Source organism: Sinocyclocheilus grahami, unplaced genomic scaffold (genome assembly GCF_001515645.1).
Source record: "Sinocyclocheilus grahami isolate Dianchi unplaced genomic scaffold, SAMN03320097.WGS_v1.1 scaffold361.1, whole genome shotgun sequence".
Lineage (NCBI taxonomy): Eukaryota > Metazoa > Chordata > Actinopteri > Cypriniformes > Cyprinidae > Sinocyclocheilus > Sinocyclocheilus grahami.
In genome coordinates, this window is record NW_015505540.1 from 917,904 (window position 1) to 936,038 (window position 18,135).

Below are 18,135 nucleotides of genomic sequence, written 5' to 3' on the forward strand. Positions count from 1 at the left end.
TCAGTGTTTTTTTAGATGCTTCTAAGGCGTTTGATCGAATTAATCGTACTAATCTGTTTATAAAATTACAAGAAAGAGGGGTTCCCCTTTACTTGATAAGGATTTTACATTACTAGTATATTCATCAATCAATGCGAGTAAGATGGGGTGGGAGTGTATCAGCACCTTTTTATACGATGAATGGAGTTCGTCAAGGTGGAATACTGTCTCCTCTTCTTTTTAACTTGTATATGGATGATCTTTCTTTCAAGTTAAACGACTGTAGAACTGGATGTGTAGGAGATCATCTTATAAATCATCTGATGTACGCTGATGATTTAGTTATTCTGTCCCCTTACAGTGCGGGATTGCAACAGTTGCTTCGTATATGTTCAAGTTATGGTGTGCAGTTTGATATCAAATTTTATAGCAAAAAGAGTGTGGTTATGATTGTCAAAACCAAAGAGGACCTTAAGCAAAATTTTCCATCTTTTTATCTAGGTGATCAAGCATTAAATGTGGTGAATAAAATAAAATATCTGGGTCACACTATCAAAGATGATTTAAATGATGACGATGATGTGCAGCGCCAATGTTGTAAGTTGTATGGACAAGCAAATATGTTGGTTCGTAAATTTTTTATGTGTACAGATGAGGTTAAAATAGCTCTTTTTAGAGCTTCAAGTGGCATTTATCGATGCTCTGAGAATTTTGCTTAGGCTCCCAAGGTGGACAAGTGCAAGTCAAGTCAGATGTTTGTATATAACAATATTCCTCTTCATGCTGTGTTAAGGAAATATGTGTATAATTTTATGTGTCGATTGAGTAATTCAAGAAATTCAATTATAATGGTTCTAAGTGATTCTACATTAAGTGATACGAAGTACACTCCTGGTATTGGAAGCGCTGGAATGAATGTTTGTGTTTTTAAATAGTGTTGTGGCATGTATACAGGTGCATCTCAATAAATTAGAATGTCGTGGAAAAGTTCATTTATTTCAGTAATTCAACTCAAATTGTGAAACTCGTGTATTAAATAAATCCAATGTACACAGACTGAAGTAGTTTAAGTCTTTGGTTCTTTTAATTGTGATGATTGAGGCTCCCATTTAACAAAAACCCACCAATTCACTATCTCAACAAATTAGAATACTTCATAAGACCAATAAAAAAAAAACATTTTAGTGAATTGTTGGCCTTCTGGAAAGTATGTTATATATATAAATATGAACACGGCTTGCACATATTCCCTATGATGTTGTGACACTGTCTACCCAAAAGGGGTCGCTACAAATACACGAATCTAAAAAACAACAACAACAAAAAAACACCTCTGTACAGTAGAAAGGTTACGACTAACATACATAACTCATGTAAGCTATGTTTCTCGATTAAAACTAAATAAACTTATCGTGCATTTATACTACATCCCGGTATACACCCGACAATTAAGCGAGGATAAGGTATCTTTCCTGGTGCTCCATTACACTAGATAAGTAAAGCTCATATCCATACTTTGCTTTGGTGTTATCCTACTTCAGAATATGTAAGAGTGATCGTAAGAGTTATACAAACTAGTCTCAAGAAAAGTTTGGATAAGCAGCTATCACAAAGACTTACATAAAAAGAAAACTGAGATAAATATAAAAAAGCAGAGAAAAACGGACATTTCCTTCTGACAAAATCAGTTTTTTTTTCAAAATCACGTACCTTTATATCTTGTTTCATAGAATTAAAGGTAATTAAAATCACGGGATTCAAAACTACTCAACACATTTTCCTTACATTTTTCCTTACATCTTGTTAGAGGCAGCTCAGAAGCAAAACCTGAAACATCATTTTTAGGATGACATATCTTCCAATCACAGCAATAGGGGACTAATACAATGACATGAATCTGCATTTTTTAAACAAGCCATAAAAAGTGTCACATTTCAAATAACTACAATTCACAAACCTAATCTCTGATTAAGGTGCTTGGCCCCCACAACTGTTGTATGCAGATAGTAAACACAGATCATGTTACATTTAAGACAGCTATGACAGGTCAGCAAACAGGCCACATTCATAAGGCATCTAACAACATTTTAAAAAAAATTCTACACACATTCTATTATGCATAAAATATTATACAAAAGAATAATAAATCAAATTGTTTATGATACGTTGCAGAAATATATCTATTTAAAATGTAACAATGTAAAGTTCATCAAGGATCTAAAAAGTAAAAACTGGATCTTGCTGGAATTGGGAACTCCTGCACAATACAATATTATTAATTCTGTACATGCCCTATTAGTTTCTATATTAAATTTAAACATTTTAACGGATATTTTTCATGTTTTTTTACACTGATTTTGAGGAAAATTTTGTGGAATGGATTTTAACATGGTAAAATGGAACTGAAGTCATAATCAATTTAGCCAAATTATTTAATAAACAAACACAAAATGGGCAGGGAATACATATACATTTATGAATGATGGGCATTCCAATTCTGAAGAAATCTGTCCATGCAGCCCTGAAGATCCCTGAAGTGTCATGGTGTCAGCGAATAAGATGACTCTGTTTCCCTTTAAGCAAGAGAATCACCTTTACCAGGAGATGGGGGGTGTTCATGTGGGCGTGGCTTGTTTTGACCTTGAACTTGCTGGAGGTTTTTTTGTGAGGGTCGAGCAAAGCAGGATGTCAAAGACCGTGAGCTGCAGTCACAGGCTCCATCCTGGCAAAGAGATGGGAAAGAGTAAGGAGATATGCTCACCTCAGCATTATAACAAATCATGTGACATTAAGACAAAGACTCTGCAAAATAGTAATAATGTAGATTTTCACTTTTTCTAGTTGTATTTAGTAAAAAAAAAAAAAAAAAGAGTTCCAGTTGTTTGTATTGTTTGTACATCTGATTGTATGTGTGCCATATATTATGTATTATGTATATGTATCTTTGTTAATTACACATAGTCATGTGAACAACCAGTCTGACTCAGGAATCTATACATAACATACCCACAAAATAACTTGCAGTTTATTGAAGGAGTCATGTGAACTCAATAACAGCTCTGAACAATTTATTGACCGAGCAAGTCTGATTCAGACAGCAAGCTTACAAGTGACACTGAGGCCATTTCGTGAATTTTTTTGACTGACTTGCTTCATAAGAATCATTTTTTTTCACGACCAAACCGCATATGGACACAGAATGTTTACTAGAGTGACTAGATTTCAAATTATTGTCACACATTTTTATTTTTGCATTTGCAACCATTTTAGTCAGTTTGGAACCTTGGCATATTACTCTCTTAACACCAAACCTTCAATTTAGTTTCTTCATATTTTTGAATGGATTCAACTTTGCTACTAACCTCCAAGCCCTTGTTCTTGCTGATTGAACCCCTGTTGATTTGGCGCTGAGTTTGAGTCTGGCTCTGGCTCTCCTCTTTTGGGCTTTGTTTCATAAATCTGCGGTTCACAATTTTGGTGATGCTGTCATTTCTGACCTGCGGTACCGCTGGTATACGAGACGGGGGGTGCACAGATTTCTTTGAACCCATCAGACCGATGTGATCCTTACGAGCTGCTGGCGCTTTCTCCGTCTCCGGGTTGGTCTTCTCTCCTCGACCACACACATTGCGCAGAAACTCATGGACCAGACCGTACTTGTGAACGCCTACATTTTTACGACCGCCAGGTTTATCGCTGGCCTGCACTGATACTGAACTCGGCCTGCTAGGTGTCGAAGCACGTTGCGGTAGAGCCCACAAACCACGTTCCTTCACTCCATAATCCAGCCTAGGGGAGGCATTCAGAGATGATGAGGAGGACAAAGAGGATGTAGTGAAAGAAGATGAGGGGGATGTGGAAGAGAAAGACTTTGAGGAAAACGGAGATGATGTGGAGTGTCTGCGTTGTATTTTCGGCGAGTTGGTGTGAGGCTGAATCCGATCTGCTGGACCAGGTACCCTTTCCAGTGACACTGACGTCTGTGGGGTTCTTGCAGATACAAATGAGGTCACTCGGGGCGACCAGTGCTTTGCAGCATAAAGACTTCGAGGACCATTGGTTTGTAGCCCAACTGTGGTCACCTGTGGTTGGGATTGAGTTTGCGTTCCTATACTCTCAACACTCACCATACTGCTCCCAAAATCCTTTGCTCTTTTCCCCTCCAGAGGGATGGATTGGGAGGTTTGCAGCACACTGGCTGTAATTTCCTTCATGTCATCACTCAGGTTGGCTGAGACGTCCAAGTTATTGAAAGCCAAGCATGAAGGGGACGCCATACTGGAGGTCTGAAGACCAGAAGAGGATGTAGAACTGGTGACAGCGATCGAATCTCTCGCCATCAAACTTTGACAGTCAAATGGCAGGCTACCCAGCCAGTTTTCATAAGCAGTGACCCAGTCTTGGTTTACAAGGCTACAGGAAACAGCATTGAAATGTGGTTGCTGGCTCTCCTCAAGCTCTTCCTCCTCTGCTGCTATCAGAGAGCTCATTTGGATCCTTTTTGCTGATGGTGGGCTGTAATATATACGAATGCTGGTTCTCTCTGGAGCAGTGTGGCTTCTCTGGGTCAGCTCCTGGTTTAGGTTCAGACCAGGGAAACTGGGAGGCATGATAGGAGAGTCCCAAGTCTTGCAGGGGTTTTCTCTGTCCAGAAGGGCAGCTTCTCGACTGAGATACTTCCAGTTCTTTTTGGGTTTTGCCATGCCAGTTTTGAGAGGCATTCTGTTGAAAAAGCAAACTCTGTTAAGGAATGGAGTCAGATGGAATTGAGTTCAAACTATGCGCAAACAAACGAATCAAGCTGACCTCTCTATTTTTCCATCTTTTGTCATCATCTTGTATCTAGGGGACTGAAAATGCATCAGAAAGATTATTATTTGTGCATGAATAATTAATTGTGTAATTTGATTATATATTAAATATCATATTAAATAACAACAAATACTTCAAAAACATCTTTACATCAAGAATGAACTGAAACAACATAGGAACTTAGGATAAAAATAAATAATAAAAGAAATAAGACTCAGGGAATCCTTCCCATATTAGTTAGGGATGAGCAATTTGAGATACACTGTAATCAAATGTAAAAGCTTGTCTTATTTAGAAAGTGTGTCAGAGAGATAGTTAGGGATTACAAAAAAGAAAACAGCATGAAAACCCTTGGACAGGGGAACATTTTTTTGGGCAAAATTCCTTTGCACTCCAATCCAGGCTTTACTTATTTGAACTTCAACTGAGCCTCCTTAAGTCTTTCTGTGGTCACTGTGGTTTGGCTAAGACCTTTTCAGAGTCAGAAGCTGGGATTGAAGCTGATGTCTGCACTCCGCCTGCTGTCCTGCAGTCCCAAAAAGGGATTAGCCTAAATTCAGTTGCCATGCGGCCTTTTCACACGCACAGGACTTTCTCATATCTCTGACCTCTGTTGCTCTAGTAGGACTGTAAAACTAATTATTTTTAAAAATGATAGCTCACACTTCAGATATTAAATACTTTTCAAAAGTGTGGAGTCTGTAAGATATTTAAATGTTTTTGAAAGAAGTCTCTTGTGTTCACCAAGGCTGTATTTATATTTTATATGGAAAAATGCTGAATAAAAGTATTAATTTCTTTTTTTTTAATGCACTGACAACAAACTTTTGAGCGTTCAAACAAAAACTGCCAAAAAAGACCTAAATAGTGGAAATAGGTAAATATAAAAATTAACATAATTTAAGAATAACAATAAGGTCCAATTCAAACACTAGTTAACACATTAGATATCATGCACTAACTTCTACATAACATGCTCATTTCTACATATACGGTACTAATTTTAACATTTTAAGTTGAATAAATTAATATTAGATAATTAGAATTATGAACAAACACAAATTTGTTCATAAATAAATGTATTTATTTAGTCCAGTAAGACCTGCTTTGATGGTTGACCTTTGATGGTTGAAATCATGTCAAAGTTCCACAATACACAGAATATGTAAATTATTGTTTCAGTTTATTACACAAATTTTTGCTCTGATCTGCATTCTTCTATTTTGCTTAGCTGTCTTCGACCCTTCGCACACTAGACGCGCGTGGTTAAGGTGTTCTAGCAGTTCCTGCCACTCAGAGCTCCAATTGCTTTCACGGACCTTCAGCTGTCTTGTCAGGTCCATCACTGCAGTGTAGGACTCTGCTAACAGGTGCTGAAGCTTCTCAACGTGGTCCTTCTGCAAAGCCACATTCAGGTCTGATGGACCCTTTACTCCTGCCTTCCCAGCTGAACTGTCCAGCTATAAACAAACACAAACAGCTTGATGACATGTCTGCTTCATAAAGCTTTTTTAATTTCCTCCATAAGTCCCTACAGGCACAAGAATGAAGAAAGAAGAGGAGATGACATGAGAACCAGGCAACAGGTTCACTGATACTCTCTGAAGGGAATTTAAACTGATCTTCTATTTCTCACCCTCCTTATGAGGCTCTTGAGCTCTGCACACTCCACAGCCCACGCTGCTTTGGTGTTCGCAAACTGCTGGATGACGAACTGTGCTGCCCTGTGCTGCTCCCAAAGTTCAGAGAACAGATCTGACAGTACTGTCCTGAGGTCTGAAAGCAGGGCACCGCTCACCTGAGAGAGGAGCACACATTGGTGAACGTACACTTGGCAACAGGAACGGAAACAGACTAACTTCAAATAAGCAACAGGTCAAGGAACAATGCTATTGGGCAACTATGCTCAAAGACCAGGCATGTTCAACTATAGTATATTATGAAAAAGGCACATTTTTGAATGACGTTATTTCAGGCTGAATTAATTGCAGAATGAAAACCTTTTGGTAGTCATGTTGAAAAAAGATTATTTTTACCACAGTAATCCTCATTCTTTTTCATACCTGACTGTTGCACTTCTCTTGAAGGTTATACTTGCATGCGTTTGACTTTGGGTCCTTTGGTAGATTAAGATTATTCTGACAATACATCTGAAATTGAAAAAAAAAAAAACATATATATAACTGGTTGTTTCTGAGTTAAAAAAAACTTTACACCATTTTAGCATTTATTGTGTGAAAGTATTTATATTATTATTTTAACAAAACATGTTACACTGAAGAATTTCTTTTTCTAAATTAAGTGAAATAAGCAATCACTTAAACAAGCAATCTGTTAAAAAATATAGAATTATATAAATTCTATAAAAAAGCATTTAAGAATTATATAAATACAGAATATTTTATTGTGCACCATTTTCAATCGTACTCTTATTTTCTTAGATTATCTCTCTCTATATATATATAGTAGCTCAAATTATGCAAAGGGTGTGAAAAATATTACGTAACTGTGCCTACTTTCCACCACAGAACCTTATTAACACAATATATGATGAGATGGGAAAGATGCATGTATACATCAAGCAATCTGTTAAAAAATATAGAATTATATAAATTCTATAAAAAGCATTTAAGAATTATATAAATACAGAATATTTTATTGTGCACCATTTTCAATCGTACTCTTATTTTCTTAGATTATCTCTCTCTATATATATAGTAGCTCAAATTATGCAAAGGGTGTGAAAAATATTACGTAACTGTGCCTACTTTCCACCACAGAACCTTATTAACACAATATATGATGAGATGGGAAAGATGCATGTATACACACCATTGAACATTGTTAATGGGCAAATTAAACAAATGAAAAGTGTGTTTTAGGAATTCAAAGAGCCCAAAAAGTGCCCAAAGTTGACAAAACACCCAACTACACTATATTTACATATATGCTTTTGGCAGGCATTTTTATTTTGCATTCAATGTACACATTTACATTAAATGATTTATAGGTTCTTGCTTTCTCTGAGAATGGAACCCATGACCTTGCCGTTGCTAGTGCTATGTTTGAACAACAGGAAAGCATTCAGTATACTGTTATTTCAACTGCAAATAAAAATTATTATTAAGAAAATTTCAACCATCTTCATCGATAAAGATGTGTGACCGCAGTAGCAAACGCTGTCTCCCAATTTACCTCAAACAGGTTCTTTCCATCAGCTGTGGGTCTCTCTCCCTGCCTCCACTGCTGGATGAAACACTGGAGCTGCAGAGTGAGCAGCACTAAGCTGTCCTGGTTACACCCATTTCCAACATTTCCTTCACATGGACATTCTTGTCTTGCTTGATTCTTTGCATCCTCTTTCATTACACTTAAATCATTGCCAAAATGTAACATATTTTTCTCTGTAACAGGCCCAAGGCACTCTGAAGTGGAGTTTGAGAGCACCTCCAACTTTTCTACAAGAGCACAAAGTTGGGCTTGTAACACCTCTAGTCCATTGGTCAAGGGACTCAACATTGGGTCCAAAAGCCATTTATGTGTTTTGCACTGAGGATCTACTGCAGTTTTGCTTAGAACATTGTTAATGGGCAAATTAAACAAATGAAAAGTGTGTTTTAGGAATTCAAAGAGCCCAAAAAGTGCCCAAAGTTGACAAAACACCCAACTACACTATATATACATATATGCTTTTGGCAGGCATTTTTATTTTGCATTCAATGTACACATTTACATTAAATGATTTATAGGTTCTTGCTTTCTCTGAGAATGGAACCCATGACCTTGCCGTTGCTAGTGCTATGTTTGAACAACAGGAAAGCATTCAGTATACTGTTATTTCAACTGCAAATAAAAATTATTATTAAGAAAATTTCAACCATCTTCATCGATAAAGATGTGTGACCGCAGTAGCAAACGCTGTCTCCCAATTTACCTCAAACAGGTTCTTTCCATCAGCTGTGGGTCTCTCTCCCTGCCTCCACTGCTGGATGAAACACTGGAGCTGCAGAGTGAGCAGCACTAAGCTGTCCTGGTTACACCCATTTCCAACATTTCCTTCACATGGACATTCTTGTCTTGCTTGATTCTTTGCATCCTCTTTCATTACACTTAAATCATTGCCAAAATGTAACATATTTTTCTCTGTAACAGGCCCAAGGCACTCTGAAGTGGAGTTTGAGAGCACCTCCAACTTTTCTACAAGAGCACACAGTTGGGCTTGTAACACCTCTAGTCCATTGGTCAAGGGACTCAACATTGGGTCCAAAAGCCATTTATGTGTTTTGCACTGAGGATCTACTGCAGTTTTGCTTAAGTAGGGAGCACCAGGAGGAGTCTTATGGGTACATTTAGGTGAGAGGCCATTTTTTGCTGGGGTTGTCAGGAGCTGGATAGTCGATCTGACAAGCAGCGCCTGGTCATGGATGGCAAGAAGACTCTCTAGATCTTTCACACCAAATGTGCAGTCTGACTTACATTGAACTTGTCTGTCTTCCTCTTTAGTCTCTTTAGAAAGGTCCTGTTCCCCACCAATCGGCCCTTCTCTGTGCATGTGGCTGATAGAAGAGTTCTCCACATGATCTTCCTCTACATGCATCTGGTTCTCTTGCATACTATTGTGGGTAGTCGCTGCATCTGCGTTCTCTGTCCCATCTAGACATCCACCTCTAAGCATCTCCACCTGTTCCCCAGTTTGGAGAGACAACGCTAATCCTTCACTGGCCCCCTTCATCATCTCCTCTTCTTCCAGGCTTCCTCCTCCTCGTTCACGCAGTTCACTCATCTCTGCCCGCAACCCACGGTTCTCCACCTCTAGTTCCACTATTCGACGACTCAGCAATGTGGCTTCCTCCTCCACCAGCCGCAAGTGAACTTTGACCTCTGCTTCTCGGGTGTGGGCAGAGTTAGTGGCGCCCGCTGCAGCCTGGGTTTCATCCACCTCACCATAAAGCAGACGGTATTTGGCGAGCTCCTCCCGCATCGCCTCGCTCTCCAGAGCCATCTTTGTTAGCTTCTTGCACATGAGCGCAGACTCCTCTTTGGCAAAGTGGAGCTGGCATTTCAAATCAGCGCTGTCATCCTGCAGAGGTGTGGTAAAGTTTAATAATTTTATTAATAATTTATGCATTTAGCAGACACTTTTATCCAAAGCGACTTACAGTGCATTCAGGCTATACATTTTTTACCAGTATTTAATCAAATAAACAAAATAGTTGGCATATATCAAAAACTTTTACTAAAAACACAGCAAGGCTACTTTGACCATGGCTAGGGTCATATCTGACCAGGGTCATGTGCCACTAAGAAGTGAATTGGGAATGCATTTTAAAACTCAATTCCTGAATTTGAACTGAGGTAGCAAACAGAATGCAGAATTGTAATGTGAATTTGACTGTAGGGAAATGCAGGGAAATTAACTGAAATGCAGAGAAATTCATTCAAGATTGTCTAGACAAACTTTGAACTTTAGTATGACAAAGTTTTTAATAAAAACAAATGATAGAATGTGTTAATGAATGTTTTTTTATATCACTCCATTTCCCAGTGTTGAATTTCTTTGAATTCCAATTTCGTATATTCCTCTTTCTGTCATTCCATATAAACTTCCTGTGGTGCGGACAATTCAACTGAAATTCTAACGCATGAATTGAAAATAAATTTTTTTAATTTTGAGTTTTGCACAACTCTGAAGGCTAATATTGGTTCTCTTGCAAGACTAGCACCAAACCAGTACTAACCTTCACAAATTAATCAGACTAGTGTAACTCCCAACTCACCTGTGGTGAGAGCTTCTTTTCGCTCTTGTTGGATGTTGATCTCAAACTTCGTCTCTTTAGAGAATTCTGTGGATGCACCATATCCATAATTAGTCTGAAGACATTTCAGCAGCTTTTAAAACACAGCTTACTATGTATAGGTGTGTTGATGCAATTTGATGATCAAGATGATGTCCTCCTATGGGCATAAATGTTCATTTGAGTTATATTAATCCTATTGCTATTTTCCATCATACCGCTCTCCAATGCATTCCAATACCCAATGAAATGTGTGACTGTAAGGAAAGCATGCACCCAATAAACACACTCAAGCATGTTCGTGTAGTGAGATGGCAAGAACTCCAACTTAATTTCTACACCAAACATCCATACTGCTCCAAGTATGTCAAGAATGCTGGCTAGAGTCAGGCTATCTGTCTGCTGCTTTGCCTGAGAGGCTCAAACCCTTAAAAGTACAAAGAGCAGAGGAGGAGCATGTAGACTTCACATTATCGTCTTTAAATGTTCAAAATAACCTCAGTCAATCCAAACCGAGACTGAGCTGTCATAATTTAAGCATAACACCAAAATAAATGCATTTAACAGTACCCTTAATGTTTTGATTCTTGATCTTGATGTTTTGAGATTATAAATCAGTAATTTCTCTTGTGGATCAAGACTGCAAAAAGATTTTTGACTCTAATGGATAAGTAAAAAGTGTTTGTATGGAGATCATCATGTTTCAGGTAGTGTCAGGCTCACATGAGGCCTTGATAATCTGGTTGTAGCTGATTTGTTCTGCTGGTGAGGATCAGGAATGGGCAGCAGCTGTCTGAGCTGAGCTGCTGGGATCCACTTCTAAGCACTGAATCCTGGATTAAACTGAATGCGTGCCTACAGGCCTTCATTGCCAATAAAAATTGTTCGGTGCATTATGTTGGTATAATGGTGGCGGACTGGCGGCCTATATTTTTTATTATTGTGAGAAGGTGAAAGCAAAAAGCATGCCTTCTTGTTAGTATTTTTAGCATGTATGTGGTAATTGAACATCATAAGACCCAAGAGTTGGACAAGGATCTCTCTTTGAGGTGAGCTCTTTCTTTCTCCCTCTCTCTTCAACCTTTCAATTGCCCTATTTTTCTCTCTTCTCCCCCTCACTGCATCCACAAGTGAGAATGACAGCTGCACTTTGAATTCAGACCCTTAGTTCATTCTATGCCCTACCCAAGCAGTCAGCTGTCGATTACACCCACTACATACAGTTGGGGTAAAAGTCAGATTGTAATCCTAACGGCATCATGAAACTAAGGAGTCTAAGCAACAAACAAGTACTGCTTTAAAGTGATATAGGGCATAACGGATATATATGCACATACTACCATTCAAAAGTTTAGGGTTAGTACGTTTTTTTAAAAGAAATTAATACTTTTATTCAGCAAGGATGCATTAAATTGATCAAAAGATCAAAAGATAGTAAAGACATATATAATATTAAAAAAGATTTCTATTTCAAATAAATGCTATTCTTTTTAACTTTCTATTCATCAAAGAATCCTGAACATTTTTATCTTGTTTTACCCTAAAATATTAGATCAACTATTGTTGACTTAAAAAAAATAAATCAGCTAAATCAGCATATCAGAATAATTTTTGTAGGATCATGTGACACTGACGACTTGAGTAATGGATGCAAAAAAATCAGCTTTGCCATCACAGGAATAAATTACATTTTAAAATATATAGAACAGTTATTTTAAATTGTAATATTATTTCACAATATTACTGTTTTTACAATTCAGTAAATGTAGCCTTGGTGAGCATATGAGACTTCTGTAAAAAACATAACAATAGTTAAACTTTTGAACAATAGTTTGTGTGTATATATATATATAAATACAGTGATGGCTTTGTGCTCATACCACCTGTGATTTGGCCATCTCAGCCTGCAGGACCTGCTTTGCCACTTCCAGATCCTGCAGCCGTTCACGTAATTCCTCATTTTCCCATTCCAGCCGTGAATTTTTCTTTTGAATGGCCTCAAGTTCACTGTGTAGGCGAAGGGACACACTTTTTGCCACCTGGGAACAAAATATTAATTTAGAGTCAAGTAAATACACTGCAAACCATTTGTCCATGCCAATTATCCACAAAAATGTTGATGTTAATACGATAATTATCTCATGTCATTTCATTTTCTTGGGGAATACTATTAAAAACAAGAAGCTCTATTTAAAGAAAATAAATACCCAACACTTTATAGGGAACATTGCAAAATGAGGATTAAGTTACCATGTTTCAGCTGTGGTTTGTGACACTGAGGATGTGAGGAAGTAAGGTGGTTAGGTAATTTCAATATGGGTCAACTCTCCTATGATCTCCCTCCTTTGCTATCCTTTGCAAAGCACTCATCCTCTTGTTGCTCAAGGGGTTGCTAACAATTGCGAACAATGTCAAGGGAAAATGGTTAGAGTGCATGTGATTATACCACAGCATTCAGCTCTTGACTCGGTGATTATTATCAGCATTGAGTTCCAGGAGCAACACCACAAACTCGTATTTCTCTGTGAAAAAAATTAATGATGGAAATGTAGAGTAGAGCAGACTTTGAAAAGGATGCTGTTAGATATCAGATTGCAGGACTCTCCCATGGGGGTTTTTGAAGACTGAATAACTTGACAGAGTGCTAGCGAGGACTCTGAGCAGCGATGGACACACACTGGCCCAGTTTGTGAAAGGAGGGTATCTATTTCTCTCACATGCCTTTAAAATAGACTGGTCATGGGCATGCCCACAACACACACCACCAGCAGCTGTGCTTGGACACTTCCCCTCTCAGATATTGTGGCTATATAGTTTTTGACACGTATACCGTACACATGCAAATGCACACACACTTTCATTCAACCTTGATTCTTCAGTGATACTTCACATTGTGTTTCTACGAAATACATTCTCACACTTAATTCAGCAAAGACAAAACGTTCAGAAGAAACATGAGGAATTTGCTTTGCATAGTCTGGAAGCAGATTTCAAAAGAAAACAGCCCTTTTATATGGGCTGTCCTGCTGTGTAGATTGATTTTTAATTTGTAACGTTCCTTCAGAAAGCTCTGTCGCTGATTGGCTGAGAAGTTCAAACCAAAACATGCTTATTCTGTGAGTGGCCCACCACAAACTGAGCAACACCAATTGTCTGCCAAAGAGGGGGTAAAACCGAGGGTTTTTCTCCTCATTTTACTAGTTGGACCACTTCCAAAAATAAAACCACTCACTATACACGTCAAACTATAAAACAAAATGATGTTTCAGCTCTCACTAAACCCTTAGTGCCACGATTTGGGTCACAAACCACAATGGAAGGATTACACAATCCACCTGAGTGCAAAACTCTGCATAAAAACAGAGTTTTGACTCATTTAGTGACTTACTATTCAACATTTAATTGGCACTAAGCGTTAAGCAATTTAGATAAACATCCTGTCCCGATAAATGCCATGGACGGCATCCAAAATCCTAACAGTGGTTTTCCTGTACACACACCACTGTAGCTTAATTGCACCCAAATCATGAGGGAAACATCTATTTAATTACACCCTGAATGTCAGTGATGGCTCTATGCTTTGTGACCTTATACAAGGACTTTCTCACAGAAACACACTCAACACCAGCAAATTATGACTGTTAGCAGCACATCCTCACCCTAATATCATGCTCAAGTGTCCTGATAAGCTCCCCGTCCACTTGTCCCGTCTGGGCTACACGCAGACTGCGTCTCTCTGCTTTCCTAAGTCGGTACTGCAGGATGCGACAGGCCTTGTTGGCCTGTTCCAGCTGCTGTCGGAGTTCCTGCAGCTGGTAAACATCCTCCTCCATGTACATGTCCCTCATCTCTAGCATCTCTGAGCGGAGCTCCTCCATTTCATCCTAAAAATACAGTCATAAATGGTGTATGTAAACATCAACTTCATAGAACTGAATCATACTTTATGTGGCAGCATTACAGCCACCGTAACTGTCTTAGAAACGTTTTGAAAGTTTTTGATTGGAAAACATGAGATAAATGAATGCATTTTACTTTAGTCGAAAGCATTCGTGTGTTAGTGTGTACAAAGGGTGTTTCCTATATCACTATTAATGTCAGTCTTCAACCAACTCATCCATGACAGCACTGCACTGGCCTTACGTGTTGAGAACCAGCATGCTGTGCACATTAACCCACAGAACTAGTGGCACGTGCCAAGAATGATGCACTGCCCTTCTTGGATGCATTGGTGGCACCTCTGTTGACTTCTTGATTTCTACTGAGACACCTTGCACTTAATCACAGTAAAGCTTGTCTCGTTCTCACTGTGAACCAGTCTTTCTATTGCATGAGACAATAGGGATGACAAGAGCCAATTAGCGAAAGTGTAATCTTCTAAGAAGAGAGTAAATCTTACAGTATAAGCCACATCACGTGCAATTTATTTTGCCTGTTAAAATATTTATTATACATGTAGCAGACAATGTGTGATTGTTTTAATTTAATTTGACATTAAGTGCATTGTCCATCACATCATATGACATGGTTTATGCCATGTTAGCTGATAATAGTCTGATGCTTAATAATCATAATCCATCAAAACAGGTTGCATTTAGTACTCTCCCACTTTATCTAACATTATCTACTTAAAACAGACTCTCACGAATAATTCAAAGCAATTATACAACAATAAATTGTTTTGGTAATTGAATTCAGACATATTTTAAAAACTACAATGTTTATGTTTCAGAAGAGCGTTTTCATTTGGTGGATTTTCCATATGCACTCATTGAGATCAGTCAGATGCTTGATCATGCCCACTATGATGGTGTCAAGACGAAATAAAACATGTTCAAAATGACAAAAGACCCTTATGGCAATTATAAATGACTTACATATTTAAAGAGCAAATATGAAATGTGTCCCACTTTACCTGAACTCTCCCAAGCATAATTTACACCATGCAAGAAATGATTATTTGCAATTAATTAACAATCAAATAAATGAATTAATAGATTAATCAACAAATCTCACCTTTAAATATTCATTTTCCGATCTAAGGTCGTCAATCTCTCTCAGCAGATCCTCGTGCACCCCATCAGCAAAGTCTCCAGTCAGATCTGAAAATGCCACAGACGCGCTCAAGTTCAAGCGACTGTCCAGAGAAACGTAGGACCTCTGGTCTCCAGGAGAGATGCTTCCCTCTCCGAAGCCAAACCCTGGAGACAGGTTGGCATTAATCAGACCATCTTCTTCTCTGTGTTCTGATATTTGCTCCGCTGAATCGTCCATCATCTCTTCGTTGGGACCTCTGTGACAGACCTCACCACACTGGGCAACAGTGGACTGCTTATGCTCCTCTGATGCGTCCGAGATCTCAGAGCTGCTGTCGGTGGAAGACAGTTTCCCGGTAACGCAGCCAGAGTCCTTACTCAGGTCATCAGACGTGATGCTTCCATCCGACAGCTTTCTCCTCCCGCACGATTTACTGCGATTGCTAGCGGAACGTTTTCGCGATTCTGGTGTCATCTCTTTTTTCCCCATGTGGATGTTTGGCGTGACAGATGCGCCACGCTTTGGTTTCTTCGAGTGAAGCTCTTTGGCTTTGCTCTGTGAGGCTGCTGGGATGATTTTAGACCAAGTGTCCGCCTGAGCTTGTTTTGATGTCATGTGTTGCACATGATGCCGGGGGATTTGTCTTGTCGGCTGCTGGCTGCTCGCGTCTCCGCAGGCTTTTTCCAGCCCGGGTCCATGATGGGTTGAGCGTGAATTAGACTCAGGATTTGCCTCAACTTTTGTCTTTGTCATTGTTGGCGTTCAAAGATGATAATTTCCTCTCATTCACCTTACATTGTTTTTACAAACAAAGACGACTAATGGTCAGTAATGAGATGAATGATCCCAGCAGAATCCTCTCAAGAGTTTGTGTGAGATGAGATAAAGTTGAGGTAAAGCCGTTAGTCTAGTGTTTGAGTGAATAACTGTACTGTGTGTGGCCATATGCTTTAAAAACTCGGAAATCTCCGCCCCAAAAGGAGCTTTACTCTCTCTCTTTCTCTCACTCTGAGTCAAAGATAACTCGGCTTTACTGGCATTATAACGAACAGCTATAAAAGTGCCAAACCAATGTTTTACTAGCATAACATTTGAGTGTTTTCCCCCCGAACACCCATGCACCCAGTAATCGGCTATTTTTCTTATTTATCAGGCTAATTCATATGATGGCTTTATTTTAACACACTTATGACTGAAATCGGTAACAGTGTCTGTATTATTCACTCATAAAATCGAATCCATTTTTTTTTATTCATAGCTCTTTTCTAAATCTAGGTTTATACACTGGATTCAAAAAGAAAAGAGTTTATCAAACCTCACGCTTCTCGATGACACGGAGCTGAAACTATTCTACTATAACATTGCTCCGCTGACATCTAGTGGCTTCAAATGAAACTAAAGGAAATATCAGGAAATATCTCAACGATAGCTAAACTAAAAGCAGAAACTAGTCAAACGCACAGTAATCGGCATCATTTATTCATGCCGCGGTGCATAGCTGAGAAATGTAATATCGGATATATGCAAATTCTCAGGCTTGCTAAAAAATTCTCTTTTTTAGAGAAACGCTAAAAGACAAAATACTGTTAAAAAGAGAGAGGAGGAAATCAGAAGATGAAAATAGTAATTAATCTGCAGGCTAACTTAAATTTTTATGTGTTATTTATATTTGTATATTTTTATGTATTTTTGACCTATTTAAATGTATACATTTATTTATGTTTTTGTTAGATTGTTTAAAACTATTTGTTTTCATTTTCCCTCAAACGGCACCTGTTTTTCACTTATGTTCTTTCATTCTATCGTGCACATAGTTTTTCACCAGTTTCTTGCTGCACTAAATAAACAGTTTAACATTTACATACAGTTATGTGGTTAGTTTACATTATTATATATTTTTTTACCTTATTTTATTTAAGTTACTGCATATTTTACATGGTTTGAAGGAGAACTTGCACAATTGGTGGCTGACTAAATACTTTTTTGCCCCACTGTATTTGTTACATTGATTGGGCCTAATTTATTTTCATGCTCTTGTCTAAGGCCCTTACAAACCCCTGGTCCGGTTTCACAGCACAAATAAGAATATGAAATGAAGCTGTAAAATATCTGTCTATTTGTGAAATCATATAGGCCTAATATTGTCTATAGTTTCTTACTGTTTTTTCTTATTCACATCCTAAAATCAATGCGTTGTCAAGGATTTCTTTATATCTATTCCTGGACAGCAGTCATATTCAATCAAGGAGCGCCACTGCCATAGCCAACGGCGATATTTATTGTTAGGATTATAAATAACCCACATCCCTGCCTTTTTAGTACCGACCCCTTTATGTAACCTCAATATAACCCCGCCCCTTCGAAAGGTTAATATCGTACATTCGCAGAGGGGTCTTCTTTCACAATAGGCTACTACTTCTGTCAATCAAACGTCGCCCCGCCCATCTTTGTTTGTACCGCTGCCTTAACCCTCCAATCCAGTTTGTTCTCCCGTCCAGCCGAAATGTATCCG

At 38.4% G+C, this 18,135-nt stretch overlaps 1 protein-coding gene across 1 annotated transcript; it reads right to left on the reverse strand.

Annotated features, from left to right (window-relative positions):
• Window positions 1-1,665: 1,665 nt before the first annotated feature.
• On the reverse strand, window positions 1,666-16,534 carry LOC107549068 (protein SOGA1-like). The gene is made up of 11 exons (XM_016230000.1): window positions 15,603-16,534; window positions 14,246-14,470; window positions 12,470-12,625; window positions 10,569-10,634; window positions 8,726-9,871; window positions 6,855-6,941; window positions 6,428-6,589; window positions 6,000-6,251; window positions 4,786-4,829; window positions 3,342-4,701; window positions 1,666-2,701 (listed from the first exon to the last, which is right to left on the reverse strand). Exons 1-11 carry the CDS (start codon window positions 16,374-16,376, stop codon window positions 2,555-2,557), a joined length of 4,419 nt encoding a protein of 1,472 aa, XP_016085486.1. The 5' UTR covers window positions 16,377-16,534; the 3' UTR covers window positions 1,666-2,554.
• Window positions 16,535-18,135: the final 1,601 nt, after the last annotated feature.